The sequence below is a fragment of the Podarcis filfolensis genome (genome assembly GCF_964270895.1).
Source record: "Podarcis filfolensis genome assembly, chromosome: 5".
NCBI classification, from domain to species: domain Eukaryota; kingdom Metazoa; phylum Chordata; class Lepidosauria; order Squamata; family Lacertidae; genus Podarcis; species Podarcis filfolensis.
This window is the reverse complement of record NC_139608.1, coordinates 22,955,178-22,980,745: the sequence shown is the minus strand read 5'-3', so window position 1 is coordinate 22,980,745 and position 25,568 is coordinate 22,955,178. Positions and strand designations below refer to the sequence as shown.

Here is a 25,568-nt window from a genome sequence, read left to right as displayed (position 1 = left end):
GGACAGAGCAATGGGAGCTCACCCGTTGCACGGATTTGAACTGCTGACCTTCTGATCAGCAAGCCCAAGAGGCTCAATAGTTTAGACCTCAGCGCCACCCGCATCCCTATCTTGGGTATTGTGCCGGTTGCTGGCAGATTCACCAGCAGAACATCTAAGCTTGAAGTGCGTTTCTGATTTGAAGCAACACTTATTTCGCTGGAGCTATTTAGATTTCAAGCAGAGAGTCTGAGACTCCGACTACTTGATTTAATGCAGTCAGAAAAGGATGAAATCAATGAGCCATATCTTTGACTCATGTAGCTCAGCATAGCTCCATGAAGGCATAGTATCTGGCTCAGTAATCCCGGCTGCCTATAAACAATGCACTTTTCTAGTTTTGATATTAAAATGCAAATGACAGAATTATTATCCTAGACAGCTTATGTTATCTATGTACATATATTGAATTAAGTTGCTAAAGCAGTATGGTTTAGCAGGAGGTTTGTAAAAGGCTCCTCTTCCCTGTAAGCATTGCTTGATGAAATAGCAAGAAATGCTTTTGAAACTGTTGAAATACAAAATGCATCTTTTATTCCTGGTTGATTTTAGATTTGTTCTACGTTATAGACTTATTTGAAAGCACCGTGTGTCGCTTCAAACCGGAGCACTTTCTTAGCTATGGCGCCAACAGGGCTCGTATTTAAAGGGATGTGAACATACAAGGTCAATATTGGTGTGTTTTAAAAGCATTTGTTGCTATTATTTCTATATTTTTGCTGAATGTTCGCAAAAGAATATTTTGGGCACAATTTTGTTGGTGGTGGAGGAAAGTCTATTTGTCTGTTTTATTGGATCTGTATCCCACCTTTCCACCAAATGGTGCATTCAGCTCCCTTACTTTTTGAATTGCTTGCTATTTTAATGCCCTTCCCTGCCTAATTTGCTGCAGCTTTCGCACCGCTACTTTAAAGTGGGGCTCCTTTTGCTAACTATGTGAACCCATCCAATTGGGGGGTGGGGTAGCTTACATGCTGATGATGCACTATCACATAAGTAAGCAGACTAGTATATCTGGCATAAAGAGAAAGCCAGTTCAGAGTGAGAGCAATGCTTCTTCCCTGCCTGCAGAATAATTCTCCCCGCCTCTTTGCAGGCCCTCTCTGCTGAAAAAATATATGAGTCAATGAGGAATTGCTTTCCATTGTCCGCAGTAGCTTTTTCAAAAAGCAGCCACTGTTTTAAGCTTGTCAAAGCAGGACACAAGCACCTCCCATTCTTGGTGTAAAAAGACTTCAATCCTCGGCATGCATCCCTAATAGATAGGTCCACCTAATTGTTTACCATAGTAGTCACTCACAGCATAATGGTATACCTGTATCCTTGCGAGTCTCCTGAAGCTTATTTTCAGCTGTAGACTACAGCCATGTGAACACATGTACTAATGCCCTACCTATAACTCTGCCACTGAAGTTTCTAATCGTTGAATGCGGTGTTGTCCTGGTTGGTGAGCCAGGACCATGTACTGGCATGGGTGGCACTGTGGTCTAAACCACTGAGCTACTTGGGCTTGCCGATCAGAAGGTTGGTGGTTTGAATCCCCACAATGGAGTGAGCTCCCGTGGCTCTGTCCCAGCTCCTGCCAACCTAGCAATTTGAAAGCATGCCAGTGCAAGTAGATAAATCGGTACCACTGCGGTGGGAAGGTAAATGGCATTTCCGTGCGCTCTGTTTTCCATCACAGTGTCTCGTTGCGCCAGAAGCGGTACAGCCATGCTGGCCACATGACCTGGAAAGCTGTCTGTGGAGAAACGCCATCACCCTCTGCCTGAAGCGAAATGAGCGCCACAACCCCATAGTCGCCTTTGATTAGACTTAACCATCCAGGGGTCCTTTACCTTTTCCTTACTTTACTGAATTAGACCCTTGGTTTCTCTGGCATGGTATTGTCAACATTGATTGAAGTCCTAGAGAGGCATGGCCAAGCCCAGTTTTTTCCCAACCCTAGCTGGAGAAGCCAGGGATTAGATTTGGGACCCTCTTCATTCAATGCAGATTTTCTTATCACTGAACTACAACCCTTCATTCATAGGAACAACAGAATCATCCACAACAACAATCACATTAATTACAGTGGGAATACATCTGCAGGTTTAGGTAAATATAATTCAAATGGCTGCAACGTTTTAGAGTACCAGGCCATATAATTTTAAAAGAATTGCAGAATTAATGCAGACATCTCAGACAGCTCCCTAAAATGATATTAGTGGCTAATTGTATTACTCTGCCTGAGCAAAGAGGTTGAATTTGTTACCCTAGGGTAAGAAGAAGAAAGATTTATTCAAATAGTGTTTCACCTCTTTTAATAAACAGCATGTTTGTTCTGGCAGTTCTGCCGTATGTGTGAAAATCCACAGAGATACTGTAATGGCAAGGATTTATGGAAAACAAGATTCTATACAATTACCTTTTTGAAACTTAAAAAAAACCCCTCAGTTTGTTTTGTGTAAACACAGTCCAAAACTGTATAGCGAATATTCTGTAAGTCTGGTAGTGCCCCAGCAGTGTCATAAAAATGGGGGTGCAGTGGGGATAAACAGCCACAGTATGCTGAAGCTGTTTAATTTTAAGATATTCCCCCACCTAATTCAGCCACAGAGTTTCTTCAAATATATACATCTGAGCTACATTTGAATGAAGCATAGTTCAGTCAGGAAATACTTCACTTTGGGATAATCAAGTTGTCCCTCTTAAAAAAGAATGAGTGGTGCTGTTTTTTGAAGTTTTCAGAGTTTATGCTGCGCCTGCTTGCTGGGACTGTTTATTTTAGCTATTTTTATACCACTGTAAGGATCATAACCTCGTACGAAGCTTGCAATAATGTTATGCGCTCCATGCTCCACAGTGTTTACAAAATGACACCCAATAACTTTGATCTTTGGGAATAATAACATTCCTCTTATACAGCTGAGTTCTCAACAGCCTGGCTTAGAAGTTTAAAGGCGTGCAGCTGCAGTATAATATTGCAAAGTGAAAGAAGTTTTACAGCCTTTATTCGTCTAAGTTAAAGACTTACCTTTATCTTTGGCTGCCCTCTCCAGAAACAGCGACAAGCTAGTCTCCAACCATAATAAATAAATTCAAATTCACCTAACAGCGTTCAGCCCTGTACATGTAAAATTTAAGTTTTCAGTGGCACTTACTCCCAGGTACATGAATATAGCAGTAATTCCTCTCCCCCACCCTTCCTCCAGCCTGGATTTGGCCTGAGATTACTTTGGCTCTTGCATGTAAGAAGGCATTAATTTCCATTCCGACCCATGTTCACCACATGCAACAGCGTTTCTGCTCCACTGCAGTTCAGCTTCCGACAAAAACTACATTATTCAGCCCTTGGCTTGATTTTAAGTGATTAATTATTCCACACCATTAATTTCAATGCAAATGGGGGAAATGCCATTAAATAAGTAACAGCTTGTAGACTGCGAACAATAGCAAACATCAATCACAGGATGAATAAGTGAACAGCGGCAAATTCTGCTCCCTTTTCTTTTGGAATTCTGCTACATCCCTTATTAGGCTTACCATAAAAACTTTTGCTGGGGCAGGAGACACAGCTAGGGAGGGAATGGTTAATATATGGTGCCAATGGGGGAAAAGAAATACCCATAAAACATTTAGCTGCAGGGGGTGGTTTCTGCTAGGAGTGAAAGACAAATGAGAAAAAGGGTACAGAGGTAGAGAGAGAGTCACATCCTTCTTTTGATTAGTGCAAACCGGCCCTTCCCACTCCTGGTGTGTTGTCCCCCTAAAGAATACTCCAAGGGAATGCACGATCCTGTACACTTACATATCCCTAGTGTACAGGATTGCAGCCTTCCTCGGCTCATGCAAATGCCACATCTGTGTTATGAGGTTCACGTTCAGATGTTGGTGGTTTTGTGTCCTTAAAAATAAGTGTTTCACCCACAATTTCGAGACTTAAATCCAACAATGGACCAGTGTGAGCTGCTGGGGTACTGGCTCCTGTTTTGAATAAAGTAAGGACAGCAACAACAAGGATAAAAATGGTACAAATATAGTAGTAGTTACGAAGTGGATACTATTAGGCCGATGCCCTTAAATGTGACTCTTTCAGGCTGTGCTTATTTATAGATACAGTGGTACCTCAGGTTACATACGCTTCAGGTTACATACGCTTCAGGTTACAGACTCCGCTAACCCAGAAATAGTGCTTCAGGTTAAGAACTTTGCTTCAGGATGAGAACAGAAATTGTGCTCTGGCGGCGCGGCAGCAGCAGGAGGCCCCATTAGCTAAAGTGGTGCTTCAGGTTAAGAATCGTTTCAGGTTAAGGACGGACCTCCGGAACGAATTAAGTACTTAACCCGAGGGACCACTGTGTGTGTGTGTGTGTGTGTGTGTGTGTGTGTGTGTGTGTGTGTATGGGTTTTGGGGTGGGGAACATGTGGGGTCATTATATTAATCTGTTTTGCCGCTGAGCTACAGCCCCTTAAGACTGAACATAAAAACTGATCTCCTTCCTGTCAGCTTGGACGCAATATCCAAAAAAAGAAAATGATGGGAAACTACTGCCGTAGCAGGCCGGAGGGAGTATTGCAATGAATTATTTCTTCTGCCGCGGCAGAAAACAATCTGAAATACTTGCAGAAGTCGCAGTGCCCTAATCAAATGGTTTAGCAGATCCTCGGCTTTCGGCCTGAACTTTGTTGATATGGCAGCAGAAGCAAAACATCATATGATAGTCATCTGCCCTTTCCCCTCTCCTTTTTCACGTTCCTTCTTATGAAGACGTATGGAACGGCCGCAGCTGGCATGAGCGGAGTTCATAACGACTCCATATTTCTCTCTTCCCCCGTCCCAGTATATATTTATGAATAGTCTGTGCACAGAGGCTAATTGCAGTATCAAGCGCAGCGCTATCTGTGTAGCCCTGTTGCAGAAAGTCAAGCACTTGGAGTGTTATAAAGTGGCGTAATAAAAAGGGGGCAATTACGATCTGCCATAAGGGAGCCCAATTACATAACGCAGAAGTAAGCCTTGCTTTATGTACGACAAAATGGCATGCTGTTTCTTACTGATGAAGGCAGTATTTCTCTGCCTGAAATCTCGCCAAGCATTTCAACCAATAAGCTCTGACTGCCTTGTGAATAAGCCATAGAGAGAGAGAGAGATTGTTTGAACAGTGGTGATAAAACCCTTCACAATTTGGGTCCAGTTTACCTACGAGATCAGCTTACCCACCTGGCCGCTCTGATCGGCAGAATTGGCACTGCTATAGGTGCCACATAATACCCACACCACTAAACTTTACTGTTTGAAACTCCCTTCCTATTGAAATCAGGCAGACGTCTTCACTGTATTTTTTCCCCCCTGGTACCTACCGAAGACATTCTTGTTTAGGCAAGCTGACCCATATGTTTAGAAAGTTTGTGTGAGTTTTAATTTGTTTTAGTGTATTCTATTATGCTTTAAACTTTCTGTTTGTTTTAAATTATGGTTGTAATTTTTTTAGTGATAATACTATTATCATTTTTGTAAAACGCTTTGAGGTGTGTGTCCTGTTCCCCCTACAAGCAAGCAGTCTTATCAGGTTTATGAAACAAGCAGATCATAAAATAATGCGGGCCAGTTGAATCTAAGGGCAATTTAAAAAACATTTCTACCTCAGGTTGCGTCCCAGTGTGAGAAACACAGTTGATTCTCGGGTTGCGAACGTGATCCGTGCGGGTGGCACGTTTGCAAGCCACAGTGTTCGCAACCCGCAGCGCCGCGTCTGTGTACACGCGGGTCGCGATTTGGCGCTTCTGCGCATGCACAAAGCGCGATTTAGCGCTTCTGCACACGCTCAAGCACCGAAACCCGGAAGTAACCCGTTCCGGTACTTCCGGGTTTCGCCGCGCCCGTAACCTGAAAACACGTAACCTGAAGCGTCTGTAACCCGAGATATGACTGTATACAGCTTGGATTCAAAGATGGCTTGTACAAACAGAAAAGCGCTTCCGCACAAAGGAGAACTGCCAAATTCTCCCCATTTACCTTTCCTGCTGCAACTCTCTGTGCTCCATCTCCTGCCATTCCAGGGATGGGGAGTGTCAACCCTTGAAGAGGGCTGTAGTGGCGGGTGGGAATCAAGCCTTATAGCACAAAATGGAGCTCCCCTTGATCTTCTCCGGATCAATTCTATGAATGCCTTTCTAAAAGCAAAGCACATAGACATACTTCCAAACATCCAACAGATTTTTCAATAGCCACTTCTGAAACACATGGGCCAATTTACATTAGATGGGACCTACTTGTTTAGCTTACTGGCAGTAGCAATTAGGTATTCTGCTTCTTCTGTATTTCCTCTTTGTCCCACTTAGGAAGAGGAAGTGAAGGAGAAAAATAAACATATCCTTCTTTCTTCTTCCTTGCAACTGCTGCGGTCCCCTGGGAGGAGGGACAAGGCAGTGGAGAGTTTCACAGGGGTATTGAGGGTATATCTCTGAGGGTGTTAGGGTGCTTCTGAGCTCTGAATTGGGGACCCCTACCCATATATTACTGGAAGGACAGATCCTGAAGCTGAGGCTCCAATACTTTGGCCACCTCATGAGAAGAGAAGACTCCCTGGAAAAGACCCTGATGTTGGGAAAGGTGGAGGGTACAAGGAGAAGGGGATGACAGAGGACGAGATGGTTGTACAGTGTTCTCGAAGCTACCAGCATGAGTTTGACCAAGCTGTGGGAGGCAGTGGAAGACAGAAGTGCCTGGCATGCTCTGGTCCATGGGGTCACGAAGAGTCAGACACGACTAAACGACTAAACAACAACAACAACCCATATATTTCCACTCTACGCATTATATCCTTTTAAGGACAGTGGACCCTCCGGATATGAATTAAATTCGTTCCGGGGGTCCGTCCGGAACCCAAAAAGTCCATAGGCAGAGGCGCCGCTTCTGCGCATACATGTGGCGCGATTAAGCGCTTCTGCGCACGCACACAGAAAACCTGGAAGTATACACTTCCAGGTTTGCCGTGTTAGTAACCCGAAAGTTACATATCCGGATCGGTTCATAACTAGAGGGTCCATTGTATATGTTTATTCCTTTTCCCGTTTAAGCTCATTTATTAGAGTTCCATAGAACAAAACATTCATTTCACCTTGCTTGACTGACTGCTTTACTTCTAAACTGTTGGCAAACAACAACAAACAATCTATTTGTAACCTTTTAAAAAAATCGATTGATATGTTGGAGAATTAAGACTTTTTTAAAAAAAGTTTCTTATTTGCATTTGATTTACTTGTTCATTGCCAAAAAAAAAAAAAAAAAGCAAAACCAAACCACTGCATTATTAAAAGTCAAGGTTGAAACCTATAAACCAACAAGGTCAAGCAGCAAATCTTTGGGGATTTTAACGACTCCAGAACTATATTATGTTCTGTAATAATAATAAAAACCTGCCTACGTGACACAGCTGAGGTTTGGGGGCCACTTGCGTCTCTCTGCAGTGGCTGCAGCCCAAAGAGAAATGTTAACTTGCTAATACACCTGCAGTGTGATAGCTTCTCTGCAGGATAAAAATAGAATGCCATCCATTAGACCACAGCAGCTTTTTCCTTCTTAACAAATTCTGCACTTCCTTTATATTATTTTTGTCATCCAGATTCTAGATTGTCATGTGTAATTCCAATTATATTTTAATTAATGTAATATAAAGGTGGAATTTAAATGTGCTGGGATAGGGGGGAGATTTTTTATTTTTGCAGCTGCTTTACTTAAAATAAGCTGCTCTTCCTTTCCAACCCTGCCCCTATCTTCCCTTTTCTAGAATAATGCACTGCATAATAGATTTGCCAGTCAAACCCTGCTCTTCTGGTCTGTATTAAACTGAACACTGAAGGCTAGCTGCTTTTTGAAGAAGGTCGTCTGAGGGATGTGCAAGGTTGCTTGAAATGCATCGGTATAGTGATACGTATTTGCCCCCCCCCCCTTATCCAGATTTCATCAAAGCAAGAGTCAAATTGGAATTAAAAGTGCCTTCCGGGAGGAAATGTGAGTGAAGCTAGAATAGTTTCAGTGGACTGGATCCAGTGATCCATGGATTAGTTTAGATTACAGTGGTACCTCGGGTTACAGACGCTTCAGGTTACAGACTCCGCTAACCCAGAAATAGTACCTTGGGTTAAGAACATTGCTTCAGGATGAGAACAGAAATCGTGCGGCAGCAGCGAGAGGCCCCATTAGCTAAAGTGGTACCTCAGGTTAAGAACAGGAGGCTCTCCTGGCAACTTCATTAAATATATTTATGTGCCAAGCGAAAACATTTCTCTTTACCCAGGCCTTTGGCTCATGAGCTTTCTACAGCTTTCTAAATGTGTTTGTGCTAGGGGGCGTGTTACTGGTTTGCTTTTGGTTTATTTTGTATTTTGTGTTTTCGTTCTGTATTTTTATGTGGCGAACTGCCCTGTGATTTTCAGGTGAGGGGGTGGTGTACAAATTTAATAAATAATAATACGTTTCAGGGGGTGCAGTTTTTCACTGATTCTCCTTCCCTTTTGCTCTGCTCCTCCCTCTGCTCCGGATGATTGGAAGACACCTCAGAAAAATGTGAGGCATTATGTGTGAGATGCCTCTCCTTTTCTAATTGTGGACACCTTTGCTGGGTTGTCCCCGTTCTGTAAACAGAATGATTTTTATGTATTTTTTGTCTTGTATGGCAATTATGGCTGTGGAATAGAATCTTTACTGCCTTCCCTCCTGTCACCCTCCCTCCCATAGACACACTTTCTCTTGGAAGACCCACCAGACCCCACCCTTACACAATTTTAAAATCCAAAACAAAACCAAGTTAAAACATTTATTTAGACAAGCACTTTGTTGCCGATGCTGCTTTTGCATGCAGGCGTTTTATTTATAGACCTGATTATATTATGTGTTCTGAAGTGCTGCTAATACATTTTTGCCGATTTGTTGCTGAAACACCTGGGGGCTTTCCAAACGGATGGGGAGTTGGTTAAGAAATGGGAGGAAAGCAAATAAATGTATCTCCCCCACACATCGCCAGTACTTTTATTCACTGATACAGAGATGGGTATTATAGCTATACAGGTGGTGACCATTTCAAGTGGGGGGGGGGGTCCCGTGTGCGTTGGCAGAGCAGACAATAAGCCGCTCCCCCCTTGTCCCCCCCTTTTGCCCTCCTCCGGGTCCGAAAGGACCTGCGCATTAGCGGCCATGCGCCAGTGGGGCATGTGCAAAATGGTTGCCGCCTGAATCCGCCCAAAAATAGTGTCTGAGGATTTTAGCTACTTAGATGAGTATACTGTTTGGAGCTGCCTTTCCTCCACCTGGAGTCAGTTCAAGAAGGCGACCTCTCCCATCACCCCTGACCGTTGAATCTTCTGGCTGAGTCTAATGGCAGTTGCAACCCAAAGCCTCTGGAGGGGGAACCAGGTTGAGGAAGTCTGGTTTAGAATGGCATGCGTGGCAGATTCAGAACCTGGAAGCTACCTCTGTGTTTACTCTTTCCATGGCTCCCACGGCAGATCCCAGCATCTGTAGAGTTCAAGCCCTTTGAACAGAACCCGTTGCATGACGTGGAGATCTGGGGCAGTCTTTTCAGATCCTTTAGCACAGAAAAGTTATAATTGCAAAAGCCTAGCAGAACCAGTATGAGTGCAGGAGGGGTTTTGTTGCTGATGGTTCTTTTGATGGTTATATCTAAGTGTGGGAAAAGTAACAGGCCTCTCTAATTGATGCTTTCCTTCCGCAAATATTGCACATCATGTGATGTTTTCAGTACTCTGGCTGCTGTTATCCAGTCATATGATTATGCCAGTCGATCTCTGTTGCTGTATAGTTTCCCCCAGTGTTTACCCTACTCTGTACTGCTCCTGAAATTGTATGTGTACGTTTTTACGTACTTGCCTACCTGCAGTATTCATGTATCGACAACAGGCTCCAATGACAATAACTGAAAACTGAAAGGTAGTAGTAACACAACAGTAAGATTCTTTCACAGGGGTGGACGTTGGTGGTAGGGATGTGGGATAAATTCGTTCAGTGCACATTTTTGCAGAACCTACTTAATTCACACAAGGAACAAACTGAAATTCAGCTAGCCTCCAGAATTTCTCCCAATTTGGCACTACAATATTGGGGGTAAGCGTGCACACAAGCACATAGATTAGCGAAAATAGTACAGTGGTACCTCGGCTTACATACGTTTCAGGTTACATATGCTTTAGGTTACAGACTCTGTTAACCCAGAAGTAGTATCTCGGGTTAAGAACTTTGCTTCAGGATGAGAACAGAAATTGTGCTCCGGCGGCGCGGCAGCAGCGGGAGGCCCCATTAGCTAAAGTGGTGCTTCAGGTTAAGAACCGTTTCAGGTTCAGAACGGACCTCCGGAACGAATTAAGTACTTAACCCGAGGTACCACTGTATATTCAAATTGATTCCATTAAGTGAAAATGCTTGTAAAATTGTACATATTGGGAGAAAAGCACACAAGAATGCACACAAATTTTCGTGTGTTCTTTTTTCTTTGTAGAAAAGTTTGCATATTGATGCCAAAATGGAGTGAAGTAGAAAAAAAATGGGAGAAACTGAAATTGACAGATTGGTCCATTGTTCGTTGGTGGCAAATGTCCTCTGCCCAGTCCTGTTGTTCTTAGGAGATCTAGAAAGTGTGCGCGTTTGTGGACCTAAAACTTACAGCTGGCATATTTAGCCATGTTTTACAATGCAGAAAGGGCGTATAAGTTCCAGGTAAAGTTACCGGTAAATCACACTGATTTCATTGGGGAAGTTTGAATCACCTGAGGTCAAAAGAGAGAAATCAACAGTGCGCTTGGTCTGAAAGTGCTTAGCTTTGGGTAGGTTTTGCATTCACTGGAGTAATTGTGGGGTGGTGCCGAATTCTAGGAAGAAGCTCAAAACCGGTTAATGCATATTCTTCAGAAGGGTGTTACCCCCCCCCCACCTCCCTGTGAATTCTAAACACCTTGAATCAGAAAGCTGCAAAGGTACTTGCTTTTTCAAGGCTCGTGCAAACTTTTCTGGCCTGAAGGGCCACTGTTCTCAGGTTCCCAAGCTCCGTCCAGTTTATGTTGACTCAGAGCACCCCCCGCCACACACCCCCAGCCTCAGTGTGTGGTCTAAATAGCCACCCATTGCATATGTGTAAGATGCTCAGGAGAAGAAATTGATCTCCATACGTAAAAGTGGAACATGTCAAATTCTGCAAATCTCAGTTGGCGACACACATACCTGGATTTCAACTGTTCGTTCATCAGCTATAATGCAGCTGTAACCTATGGTCAGTTATGGGGAACCTGCACCCTTCTAGTTGTTGTTGGACTCCCAACTTCTACCAGGCAGCCATGGTCCGATGGTCAGGAATAATGGGAGTTATGATCCTGACAGCACCTGGAGAGCTGCAGGTTCCTCTTCCTCACCAAGTAGCCCCTCCCCCTGAGGTCCATGCATAGAATCCAAACTTGCACATATGATTCACTCCTTCATGGCTGGAGAGGTGTCCTCAGGTGGGCCTAGAGCGCCCTCCAGTGGTGGAAAGCAAAAACACTGCTGAAAGTTACTCCTTCCCCCTATTTTTTGTGATTTTCATTGTTGTTGTTTAGTCGTTTAGTCATGTCCGACTCTTTGTGACCCCATGGACCAGAGCACGCCAGGCACTCCTGTCTTCCACTGCCTCCCGCAGTTTGGTCAAACTCATGCTGGTAGCTTCGAGAACACTGTCCAACCATCTTGTCCTCTGGCGTCCCCTTCTCCTTGTGCCCTCCATCTTTCCCAACACCAGGGTCTTTTCCAGGGAGTCTTCTCTTCTCATGAGGTGGCCAAAGTATTGGAGCCTCAGCTTCAGGATCTGTCCTTCCAGTGAGCACTCAGGGCTGATTTCCTTCAGAATGGAGAGGTTTGATCTTCTTGCAGTCCATGGGACTCTCAAGAGTCTCCTCCAGCACCACAATTCAAAAGCATCAATTCTTCGGTGATCAGCCTTCTTTATGGTCCAGCTCTCACTTCCATACAGCACTACTGGGAAAACCATAGCTTTAACTATATGGACCTTTGTTGGCAAGGTGATGGCTCTGCTTTTTAAGATGCTGTCTAAGGTTGTCATTGCTTTTCTCCCAAGAAGCAGGCGTCTTTTAATTTCGTAACTGCTGCCACCATTTGCAGTGATCATGGAACCCTGTGAATTGTCTAGTCCAACCCCCTGCAATGCAGGAAAATGCAGCTGTCCCATACTTGCAACTTGGCACTATCAACACTGCGCCCTAACCAGCTTTGCTATCAAGCAGTGCACTGATCCTCTGCGGTTGCACATAAAAGTTTCCACTTGGTTCTGTAATTCTGAGCATTCAGAGCTTCATAACTGCATGGAACTCTATATGTGTGCAAGCTTAGCCCCCCTCACTCCATTACAGATGTGGATGCCAGAAGGAGGGGCTACTCATCATGGTATCACCTCTGGCTTCCGTCTTGGTGCTAACCATGAGTGCAGTGCCCTGATAGGGCTGTTGTATCTTATAGAAACAGAGAATCCGGCATCAGCACCAGGTGTGGACTATCTTTCATCCAACCAACTTCTCTAATGAGTTTCATGCTGAAAGGAGATTATTTTAGTTTACCGGTCCAGACTGTATCCTATCTCCCTGGGATCAACTTGTATATTTGTTCCTGTCTTATTTAGATGATATATTTAGCTAATTAGGCCATTTTTTTTATTGCCACTGGAAGGACACTGCAGGAATCGCATAGATTTTGTGCCAAAGTGGATGAATTCTAGAGGAGATGCGTTCTCTGCCAGAGATCTGCATTGATTTAAATAGGCTAACGGTACACATGGGGCATGGAAAATGGGCTTAAACACGCACCCGCACACTGACAACAAACCGTCATGAGTAATTGTTAGTACGAATGCATGAAAATGCATTAGGTTTAAAAGTGTGCATGTGTGAGTTGACCTGGCAAGGAAATTGTGTTTGGTCTCTTAGGGTCGTTTACATTAAATATATATATTTCAGGGTTGCATAATAGCCCTGGTGATATATAAACTTTCTGGAGCTGATGTGATTGGTTGTCTGATAACTTGGGGGGTCCTTCTCAGACGGCTCCTGCAAGCCTCTCTCTGATCCTCCATCGTTCCCCTTCTGTCCCTGCTGCTTCTACGGTGCTCTTTTGCTGCCCAGTGAATTCACACATGTGAAGAAATTCATGGAGGGCTGTTAGTCTTTATGGCTGTGGAAGAACTTTCTGACGGCAAGAGCTGTCCAGCAGTGGAATGGACTCTCTCGGAAGGTGGCGGGCTGTTTCTTCACTGGAGGTTTTGAAGCAGATATTAGGTGTCATCTGTCATGGATGCTTTGGTTGAGATTCCTTTATTTCAGAGGGTTGGATTAGATTACCCTTGAGATCTCTTCCAATTCTACAATTCTATGAATACTTTCAGGATCAGCTCTTAGTGAGCCATATTGGGAGAGGGCTATTGCACTTGTGTGGGGACTTTTCAGACATCTAGTCAGCCACTGTAAGAACAGGTTAGGAACATAGGAAACTGCCTTATATTGAACCAGAACACTGGCCAACCTAGGTTAATATGCCTACACTGACTAGTCGTAGGGTCTCCAAGGTTTCAAATTGGAGTCTAAATGCCAGGGACTGTTCGTATGCAAAGCAGATGCTGTACCAAGGAGCTACAGCCCCTCTTTGATCTAGGATACTAGAATTGATGGGTCTTTGGTCTAATCCAGGGCTCTTATGTTCTTAAGTTCCCTTGGCCTTGTTTATCTGACTCACTGTTTTGAGCCTCTTGGGCTTTCTGATCAGAAGGTCCCTCAGCAGGTTCTTCTTATGATTCTCAAAGTAGAGAAATGACTATCTGTAGAACTCTACAGTAAATTCTGTTGTTGAAAAGTTAATTGCTTCATTCACCTGCTAATTCAGGTTTCCCATTTTGCACACACTAAGCCTGTTTGGCTCAACGTCTAGTACACTCCCCCCGCCACGCTGCATAAAAGGTAAACAGACCCCTGACCATTAGGTCCAGTCATGACCGACTCTGGGGTTGCGGCGCTCATCTCGCTTTATTGGCCGAGGGAGCCAGCGTACAGCTTCCAGGTCATGTGGCCAGCATGACTAAGCCACTTCTGGCAAACCAGAGCAATGCACGGAAATGCCGTTTACCTTCCCTCCAGAGCAGTACCTATTTATCTACTTGCACTTTGACGTGCTTTCGAACTGCTAGGTTGGCAGGAGCAGGGATCGAGCAATGGGAGTTCACCCCGTCGCGGAGATTCAAACCACCGACCTTCTGATTGGCAAGTTCTAGGCTCTGTGGTTTAACCCACAGTGCCACATGTGTCCCACATTCAACCCTAAACAGAAAGTCTGCTTTTTTTAAAGTGCGGTGTCTGTTGACCTCCCACATTCTCTGCCTCAATATGCTGCGGCCATTCTGTATTTCTTCTATGATGTTAGATAAACCTCCTCCATATTTGACACATTTCACGGCCTTGGGTTGATCCAGACTGGGGTTTCCAATGTAATGGTGAGAATGTGTTTTGAAAGGCATATCGGCATAGTCAGTCGGTTTGATTGACTGTTCTACTGCTGCTGCTTAACCCCCAACAAGATCTCGAGAATTATGTAAAATCCCGTCATCAAACATACTGTGTTATGCAAATGCCAACTGGCTAGCTGCAGAAATGAGAGTCATGTGTGCTTGGCTGCTGAGAGCAGAGGCAGATGGGTTGAAATAAATCATATACACTGACACAAGAGAGCTTTGGGTTGGATCACTGGCAGACCTATAACAAGGAGAAGCTTTGTAGCTTTCTGTGCAATAGTACAACATAAGGGCATGTTGTACTGCATTAATTTGTTCTTTTTAAGAAAAGGCGGTGGGGAGAGCAAAGCAAAGCTTGATGCAAGCAACCCTTTGCTTAAATTAAGGTTCTGTTTTTCACTGCCACGGCTGCTTTTTGGATTGATTACTACGGAAAAGAAGGGAATTGGAACCTTTCAGATTAAGCCATTTGTTCTGCCAAGAAGAAATTTGTGCCTCTTTATATCTTTGTTTTTCGCGTGTCCCTGGGAGAATAGACTCTACCGTTATACATTTAACCGTGATCATTGGAAACATTAATTTTGTTGACTAATTGCTGTTTTTCAAGATGAGAGTGCGTCTGAAGGGGGCTTGTTTCAGGGACCAGATGTGCTCATTCAGCTCAGTCAATCCCCACAAGTCAAATAGGGACCTGAGCTCAGCCAATCTGCAGTGGCGTCGTCTGTGCCTGCCGTGGAAATGAGGGAGACCATGGGGCAGACAGGGGCAGAACTGTAACACTGAAGGGTGGTGTCAGTATGGAATAGGCGATGTTACATCACACATAATCAATATTTCCCCCCTGCACATTTTTTTTCTCTCTCTCTCTCTCTTTTTACTGACTCATCCCAGCCCACTCTTCTGCTTGAATGGCAAAGGGTTTTGCGTTCCCGCCAAGGCCCCACAGAATTTATCTGTTTAAATTCTTTTGAAACTATGGAGCGAGGCCCACTTAACCAGCCTCCTCCATGGAAGCCCTGGGCACAGACCTTTCATTTGTCCAGTGGGGCTGCCTCCCCCCAACCCCACAAAAACCCCGCCCACTGAAATTGGCTCAGGAGTGGCATTGGAAGAACCCCCACAACAGTGTGTAGGTTATCATTCTACCTGGAAAGCCGGGATGCTTCCACTGGCAGAACGATGGGAAAAGTATGATTCTGAATTTCACCCACCACATGCGCACACACCTATATATGTGCACCCATACATGTACATACTGATCACTATCTCAGACCCTCCCATTATGCTTCTGTGATGCCCAAATGTCTCTGTGACCCCCCCAGTTTGGGCAGTGACCCCCCTGTTATGATTATGTGATGCCCAAATGTCTCTGTGACCCCCCCCCCAGTATGGACAGTGAAGGACCAAATATATGCTTTTTTTAATAAAGGTGATTGTCCACGTCCACTTTTGCACTCTAGCCACACCCATTTTGATGTGACAACCCCCCATCCCGGGTTCAGTATGGGTCAGTCAGGCTTCAGTTTCTCTTCATTTTGCATTGGGCGGTATCTAGCTTGTGGTCTCCAGAAAATTATTGACAATTGTGACATGACATCTGCTTTAGACTACACTGACGTGAATTCTTATCTGGGACTGAGTCTTGTTGAATACTGTAGGGTTTGTAAAATTAAGAATGGGGTTTGTGCAGCCCACTGGGAAACAAGCCCCATGAGGTTCAGTAATTATTTGTGCAGGATTGGGCCATACAAGCCGTTCTGCCCTGCTGTATCCTTAGAAAGGTCACAGAGAATAGGACCAGTGACATATAGAGTTACTTATCTGCAAGAAGATATAGTACAGAGATGATCTTGTTACAATAAATGGAAGGTATGAAACTGACCATTAAATTCGACGGAAGGTTCTGTATACAATTCATTTTTATCGGTCATATGTTGCTCTATGTTAATGTTTTTTCTCTGAAATGTTTTCGAAATTGGAGGTGGGACTTGGACATTCTGTTCTAAGGCGTTGCTCTTAGCTGAACGAGAAGAATACTTTATTTCGTTAACGAAAGAAAGGCATTACCCAGAAGAGCAGTTAAATTTAAACCTGAAACTTGTGCTTGTGGGTAGGGGATTTTCTTTGGCAGTGTCATGTTTAAACTCAAGAGAGTCAATGGCTAATTGCTGCTGCTAATATTACTCAAGGTTTCATCATTCTCTGCAGTGCCCTGGGCACCGTCCTTTTAATTCAGACAAAATCTGCGCACGAACAACACGCAGTGCTATGTGCCACTCAAAAATTTGGGCTGTTGTCCTTCTCCTAGTTGTGCATGCTGAGGCCTTGTTGTGTATTGAGCTAATCTGTTAAAAGACAAGGGTATTGCCTAGGACTTAGCACAGGCATGGCCAAACTTGGCCTTCCAGCTGTTTTGGGACTACAACTCCCATCATCCATAGCTAACAGGACCAGTGGTCAGGGATGATGGGAACTGTAGTCCCACAACATCTGGAGGGCCAAGTTTGGCCATGCCTGACTTAGAAGGAATCCAAATTTGACATTACCTCAGGGTGCTTCGGAAGATGTTTTCTCCCTTCCCTTTCCATGAGGTCTTGTCACCAGCATTATTAGGAAGTAGCTTTGAGAGGTATCATACCAAATCTAAATTTTGCTACGTCTGTACAAATATACCCGTTTATTTAAGAAGGGTTGTGGCTGAGTGGTAGAGGCACATACTGTTTGTTTGGAATGTCCTAGGCATCTTCAGGATTCACCACAGTGGTGCAGCCTTAAATCGTAGTAGGAACGTGGTGATCTTCTCCTTCTTTTTAAACAGATTCATTTCATCTAGTAGAAAATGATTCAACTGGACATCTGACATGATCTGCCCTATTTCTCCCAGATGGTGGTGGTACATATAGCAATTACAGTTGCTGGTTGTATGCCAATGTTAGGTTGTTTTCCATGGTGATGTTGACATCTGGGAATTGTGCTCAGTTAGTTGTGGTATATGGCTGCTCTTTTTTTATTTAAAAAAGTGTGCTGGAAAGCAGCACTTTGAGGCAGAGGTGAGGGACCTCTGACCCTTCCTATGTCATCGGACTACTGCCTAAATCATCTCTGACCACTGGCCATGCTGGCTGAGGCTGACGTGGATTGGAGTTCAAGAACGTCTGAAGGGCCCCAGGTTCCTCCAACTGTTTTTGTGCCTCAGAATAGCTCACCCGGAATAATTAAATGCATTAATCAATAGCAGACAAACCTAATTAGTCTTCTTCTCTTTTGCTGTGTTCCAGGGACGATGCTCAAGGGAGAATTGCAAATACCTTCACCCACCGCCACACTTAAAAACACAGTTGGAGATCAATGGACGCAATAACCTGATTCAGCAGAAGAACATGGCCATGCTGGCCCAGCAGATGCAACTAGCCAATGCCATGATGCCTGGTGCCCCGTTACAACCAGTGGTGAGCATCGTTTGGACCATTCTTCTCTTGTGTCCCAGTGCACTGTCTGTGCTCTAGTCTTACTCTCTGCCAGTTGTAGATGCAGTTGTGTGCACTCAGTATAGGTTAAATTAGCTGATAGACGCAATCGCTCACCCAGACTTCAGTGTGGTGCATCTGCAATATGGAGAGCCAGGCTAGCCAAGCTGGTCCCCTCCAGATACTACGAATGATGGCTCCCATCATCCCCAGCCTCATCGATGGTGGGAGCTGGTGTCCACAATATCTGGAGAGTTAACTGGGTGAGCTCGAAGACCTACCTTGCCCACCTTCTGCAGCTGTGGGCCCTGCCCGCTTGGTGTGATGTGTTTTTGGCACGTAGCTCTATGGGTTCATCAAAACTGAGCCCCTGAACTTCAAACAGCTGTATCTCCAAGCAGGTTCAACCTCAGTTACTCAAGATAACCCTCCCAGTGGTTTGCACAGAGGGAACAGAGGAACTAATTTCTCACACACCTGAAATACAGCATCTTTTGAGAAGATCCTAAACCTCTATAACTCCGTCACTGATTTTTCTCGTGGTGGAATGCCGTGCTGTCTTGCTCTGCAAGCACAGGAACATGATAATAATAATAATAATTTTAATATATTATTTCTCCCCCGCCCATCCGGATGGGTCTCCCCAGCCACTCTGGCGGTTTCCAACAGAAGGTTAAAAATACATTAAAACATCAGTTATTAAGAACTTCCCTAAACAGGGCTGCCTTCAGATGTCTTCTAAATGTCAGGTTTTTCTCTTTGACATCTGATGGGAGGGCGTTCCACAGGGCGGGCGCCACTACAAAGAAGGCCCTCTGCCTGGTTCCCTGTAACTTTGCTTCTTGCAATGAGGGAACCGCCAGAAGGCCCTCGGCGCTGGATCTCAGTGTCCAGGCAGAACGATGAGGGTGGAGACGCTCCTTCAGGTATACAGGACCAAGGCCAGGATCCACATGAGAAGCTGCCTCATACTGAGTCAGACCACTGGCCCATGTAGCTTAGTGCTGTCTACACTAACTGGCAGCGGCTGTCCAGGAGATGCCAAAAGATTGAACCTGGGACCTTCTGCATGCAAAGTAGATGCTCTGACACTGAGCTACAGCACTTCCCCAGGCAGAAGAAGAGATAAAGAGCATAGCTACCAACTAACCACCATAGTGCCATATTGTACATCTTGGGCTTTGAACATCAATTAACAAGGGCAGAGGCCACAGTTGGAGAGTCAGTGTTGCAATTTGCAGCCCCCATGCTTGTCAAGGGGCAACTTCTCAAGTGACAGGTTCTAATCCATAGCGCTACCTCTTCCTTTGGGAAGAGGGTATTTGCGGAGGGTGATTCCCCAATTTCCTGTTTCATTTCAGTCCCATACGCTGATGTCAGCTCATAATCTTCTCTTTGTTGGCTGGTGTGACTTAGAGATCGTAAGTTTTAACAGCTCCACCTTGAAAATGCTTTCAGGCCCACTGAGCTTTAGGAAGCCTGCAGTGCGCTGCACATTTACCGCTGTGCACAGTGCAATTTACTTCTGAATAAACATGTATGAGATTGAGCTATTAGACATTGGGGGGGGGGGAAACGGGTAGAAAATAACTATCTGGAGCTCTCACCCACAAACCAGTTTCAGTTTAAGTACCCTCAATTTATCTGATTTGTGGGCCAAGCGATAAATGCTTCATGTTTTCCAGCACTGAATTCTCACAAACAGGCAGCAGTGCAGTCAGCTTAACAGACAAATTTGAAAGCCTGGTTTTAGTCCTCTGTGTATAATAATAATAATAATAATAATAATAATAATAATAATTTATTATTTATACCCCGCCCATCTGGCTGGGCCTCCCCAGCCACTCTGGGCGGCTTCCATAGAAACCAAAAATACAGTAAAATATCACACGTTAAAAACTTCCCTGAACAGGGCTGCCTTAAGATGTCTTCTGAATGTCAGGTAGTTGTTTATCGCTTTGACATCTGCTGGAAGGGCATTCCACAGGGCGGGCGCCACTACCGAGAAGGCCCTCTGCCTGGTTCCCTGTAGCTTTGCTTCTCGCAGTAAGGGAACTGCCAGAAGGCCCTCGGCGCTGGACCTCAGCGTCCGGGCAGAACGATGGGGGTGGAGACGCTCCTTCAGGTATACTGGACCGAGGCCGTTTAGGGCTTTAAAGGTCAGCACCAAACACTTTGAACTGTGCTCGGAAACGTACTGGGAGCCAATGTAGGTCTTTCAAGACCGGTGTTATATGGTCTCGGCGGCCGCCCCCAGTCACCAGTCTAGCTGCCGCATTCTGGATTAGTTGTAGTTTCCGAGTCACCTTCAAAGGTAGCCCCACGTAGAGTGCATTGCAGTAGTCCAAGCGGGAGATAACCAGAGCATGCACCACTCTGGCGAGACAGTCCGCAGGCAGATAGGGTCTCAGCCTACGTACCAGATGGAGCTGGTAAATAGCTGCCCTGGACACAGATTAGACCTGTGCCTCCATGGATAGCTGTGAGTCCAAAATGACTCCCAGGCTGCGCACCTGGTCCTTCAGGGGCACAGTTACCCCATTCAGGACCAGGGAATCCTCCACACCTGCCCGCCTCCTGTCCCCCAAAAACAGTACTTCTGTCTTGTCAGGATTCAACCTCAATCTGTTAGCCGCCATCCATCCTCCAACCGCCTCCAGACACTCACACAGGACCTTCACCGCCTTCACTGGTTCTGATTTAAAAGAGAGGTAGAGCTGGGTATCATCCGCATACTGATGAACACCCAGCCCAAACCTCCTGATGATCTCTCCCAGCGGCTGCATGTAAATGTTGAAAAGCGTGGGGGAGAGGACAGAACCTTGAGGCACTCCACAAGTGAGAACCCAGGGGTCTGAACACTCATCCCCCACCACCACTTTCTGAACACGGCCCAGGAGGAAGGAGCGGAACCACTGTATAACAGTGCCCCCAGCTCCCAGCCCCTCAAGACGGTCCAGAAGGATGTTATGGTCGATGGTATCAAACGCCGCTGAGAGATCCAGCAGAACTAGGAAACAGCTCTTACCTTTGTCCCTAGCCCGCCGGAGATCATCAACCAGTGCGACCAAGGCAGTTTCAGTCCCATGATGAGGCCTGAATCCCGACTGGAAGAGATAATAATAATAATAATAATAATAATAATAATAATAATAATAAGTGCAGGATCAACAAATTAGCTTGGGCAGTACCAGTAAACTGAATCATGTTTTCCTTAAAGTGATAATAAAGAGAACCTAACAGAAATCTGCACTGTGACTGCAGCACAGTCTGATTGATAATAAAATGGACCATGTTTGGTTTTGCCAAATTTTGCCAACATGAGCACAGCCTAAAAATAGTGCTGTCTTTAAAGAGAGTGTTTAGATAACTAAAGGTTGTAGTTAACTGGAGATCATCTCATAGTGGTGTTTCTATAGTGAGATTCCCACACACCGCAAAATTTGAATGTACAAAGTTACCGTATGCAGAAGTAGATCTTTGGTCCACCTGGTCCAAAACTGCCCTGTTTTGACTGGCAGGCTCTCTCCAAGGTCTTGGGAAGTGGTTTCTCCTAGCCCTCCTACCCAAGAGAGGAGATGTGGGGGGTTGTCACTGGGGCAGCCCAAATGTGCTCTGCCGCTCAGCCCACAAGCCCACCTCCATATTGTTTACATTGCAGCAGAGAACAGGATTGAAAAGCCTCCTCAGCCCATCATATAAAGAAATATGGAAATGTGGATAGGATGTGTTGTCATATATAAAACTGCTTAATGTAGAATCACTACCAAAGTTACCCTAATGACAACCATGGCATTATTTTGAAGTTTAAAAGTATCATTGGATACTGAGCATAGGACTACTGCTGGGTGGATGGATGTTACCTTGCAGTATTACAGTGGTACCTCTAGTTACAAACTTAATCCGTTCTGGAGGTCCGTTCTTAACCTGAAACCGTTCTTAACTAGAGGCGTGCTTTCGCTAATGGGGCCTCTTGCTGCCGCTGCGCCGCCAGCACATGAATTCTGTTCTCATCCTGGGGCAAAGTTCTCAACTCAAGGTAACTCTTCCAGGTTAGCAGAGTTTGTAACCTGAAGCATTTGTAACCTGAGGCGTTTGTAACTCAAGGTACCACTGTAATTTTATTTCATAAAATATATATACTGCTTGGTTGCAAACAACAACACCCCAGGGTGGTTTACAAAAAAATCCAAGCAAAATGCACAACAGTATTTTAAAACTTGGTAATGATTCCTTGTCCAAAGCTCCTGCATAACTTTGTCTTACATTTCTACTAAAATCCTTACAGGCATAAAGCATTGATCGTAGATTATTCCAGGGGTGGGCGATCTGTACTCCTCCAGGTGTTGTTGGAATTCAGCTCTCATTGTGGAGTTTTGCCACAACATTTGGGATCTACTTCCGCTGGACATCTGGAGGGTCGCAGACTTCCCTTCCCTGGATAATGCAAATTGCTGCAAAATGCATTTTTTTTTTAAAAAAGGAGGGGGTCCCGGGGAGTAAGCTAAGGCCACTTCCAAGCTGCTGCTGTTTTGCAAGAGCGATTCAAGAGCCTAATGGCAATTACAGTGGATTTGTTCAATTAAAGTGGATTTGGTGTTCTAGCGCTACAAACCCACTTATCAAAAAACGAACAAAAGAAACCTGACTTTTTGAAATCAGGAAAGTGGTGAGAACCATTGCTTACTCATAAATCAGAGCAATTGCTCAGCAAACAGGTCATCTGGAAGTGACCCCGGAATCGCATGCAAGCTGTTTGCAAGGTGCAAGTGTGTGTAAGCAAATACACACTTTTCGGCGGCTGACGTCACTTGGCTATGAAACGTCAGATCCAGGCAGTCATGAAAAAGCAACCAGGGCGCTTTTAAAGTATAGAGAAAAGATTAGCAACCTATAGAAAGCGGGGCTGAGTCCAACCCTCCCACAGTTCTTTTTCTCTGTTCCCATGGTTTGTATTGACTTGCATAACTGCTAATCCAAATAAAAAGGTCTGCACAATATTTTCCTTGTCATCAGAGCATTTTATGTAACCTTTGATTTATACCTGCGCTCAAGAAATGGTACTGTTGTTTTATTGCACAGTTATAACTTTCCGTCACTTTTTAGATCTAAAGTATCGGTCATTTATCTTTACTATTTTACCGAATATGGCTGTTGATGACTTAGTTTAATTGTTTTAATTAGTTAACTCGATACTGTTATTATTTTTTCATAGAACCATATGCCTCAGACATTCCAAAAAAGAGGGGGGGAGGGATCTCCATATTTCATCGACACTGATTCCATTTATCAATACCAAACACTAAAGGTGAGAAAATATTATGATTTTGGGTTTTCTTTCTGCTTTGTGAGGGTTTTCTTGCCAATTAGAATGTTAGTTGCTCATACTGACGGGTTTAATGTGCATTCATATCGTGATGAAGAGCCAGCATTTCTAGCTATGATGATTGATTTGTCTTAGAACAGTTCACTGCAAAGCCAACATTAAGGGGGTGGGGGGTCACCTTTGATATAATGCTCAGAGTTGCCCAGGATCTGAAAATTCAATCCATATGAAAATTGCTTAGAAAGTTCAACATGCAAAAATTTCAGAAGAAGGAATACCCCAGAATGACGAGATCGGTTGAAAGGGCAGAGTCTGGAGAGTCAGAGTGAGCCTTAGCAGATGCCAACGTGGTTGAACAGCAGAGTAAAAAACAACAACAGTACAATGCCAACCGAGAGGAGGAAATTAGACAGCACCTTGAAACACAAATGCAGAATACGGGGAAAGATAATGACAGAATCTGGGAAGCAAAGTCCTTAAAGGCCAAGCCCTGAACATTTATTTAAAATCTATCAGTGGGAGAAAGGAGGTATGGCCTTTAGGTAGCAAAAGCACTGAAAATGGACAGAAGGCAAAGTCTTAGATGCAGCGAGAGGCTGGTTTAAATTCCACCCCCCTCCACTTGCTGCATTAACAGGGCTGTGGAGAGGGAAGCTGGCTTTCTGTTGGCAAAGTCCCTGTTTTAGCAGGGGGGTGATGTTTTAACACCAGTCTCCCTGCATCTGCATTAGACTGCAAAGCTTCAGCGGCATTCAGTCGGGACTCCGCGCCCTGGCGTGAAAGCAGCAAGAGGGCAGTCGGGGCCTCAGAGCCAGTCGCAGCTTCTGCGACATGTTGGCTGCTGCTTTTCACTTACGAGAGTTGTTGGAGCAGAACGATTTCTATCTCAACAGAGGTGAATGGAGGGGAGGCAGCAAAAACAAAGGCTTCTCCCGGAAATCTTGAGGATTGGAGGTGGGCAGGAGGGGAGCTCCAGGTTTCCTGTGCTGGCTGACTGGGTGTTAACCGCTGCCTCACATGCCCTGGGCAGGGATGGGGGCAAGTCACCTCTCCTTTGGTGCCGCAGAGAGCACCTGGACCTGTTTTTGCAACGGCTTTGTCCCCAGTAGGTGCCCAGATGGCTGGTATACCTCCCTCCTTTTTAGCTACAGCATTGTATTTTATTTAGCGAGCCAGATGTTTTTATTTATATCCCAACCTTTTCCTCCAAGGAGCTCAAGGTGGCAAACATGGTTCTCTGCCCACTACCTCATTTCTTGCCCACAACAACCCTCTGAAGCAGGTTAGGCCGAGAGACAACGTCTGGCCCAAGGTCACCCAATCAGCTTCATGGCCAAGTAGGGATTTGAACCCTGGTCTCCCGGGTCCTAGTCCGGCAGTCTAACCGCTACACCACACTGGCTCCCAAAGCAAGTGATAGAACTGTTTGTATGATGACCGCAAAGGGATGCATGGCAGCCCCCCAGCTTTCCATTTCTGGGTCTTTCCATTAGGAGAATGACCGATGGCAGAGTGCCAGGGGGTTGCAATGCATCCCTTCGTGGTCATCTTATGCTGTGTGTTTGTCCCTCTGCAGACATGCCTAAATTCAGGGTCCTACACACTGTGGGTTAAACCACAGAGTCTAGGACTTGCCAATCAGAAGGTCGGCGGTTCGAATCCCCGCGACAGGGTGAGCTCCCATTGCTCGGTCCCTGCTCCTGCCAACATAGCAGTTTGAAAGCACGTCAAAGTGCAAGTAGATAAATAGGTACCGCTCTGGCGGGAAGGTAAACGGTTTCCGTGTGCTGCCAGAAGCAGCTTAGTCATGCTGGCCACATGACCCGGAAGCTGTACGCCAGCTCCCTCGGCCAGTAAAGCGAGATGAGCGCCGCAACCCCAGAGTTGTCCGTGACTGGACCTAATGGTCAGGGGTCCCTTTACTTTTACCTTTACCATACTTGGGGAGCACAAGCAGGTGAGCAGAGCAGGCTATTGCTGCATATGGGTGCTCTGCAGCCCACAGGGTGGCTAGAGAGAGCCCCGTTCTCCCTCCTTGCCTTCTCCATGCAAATAGGAACCGCAGTCCTCCTCCCTGCACCTCCCTTCTGCCTAATCGCTTTCCCTCTGACCTCCGGTCCTCACTGCCACCCAGAGGGAAAGGGAATATAGGATCCTGTTTTATACCAAGTCAGAGACCATTAGTTCCCCTAGCTCGTCTAC

General features: G+C 45.2%; 1 protein-coding gene across 50 annotated transcripts in view; it reads left to right on the top strand.

The window, feature by feature from the left end:
* The window catches only part of MBNL1 (muscleblind like splicing regulator 1), a 184,221-nt gene that overhangs the window by 119,954 nt on the left and 38,699 nt on the right, over positions 1-25,568 (top strand). For 37 of the 50 annotated variants that reach the window (XM_083613404.1, XM_083613387.1, XM_083613401.1 and 34 more), the window contains 2 exons: positions 17,852-18,022; positions 23,256-23,348. In XM_083613404.1, coding sequence (XP_083469530.1) covers positions 17,954-18,022; positions 23,256-23,348 — 162 coding nt within the window. In that variant the 5' untranslated portion in view covers positions 17,852-17,953. The remainder of the gene's footprint in view (positions 1-17,851; positions 18,023-23,255; positions 23,349-25,568) is intronic. The other 13 variants (XM_083613396.1, XM_083613417.1, XM_083613406.1 and 10 more) reach the window with 1 other exon arrangement.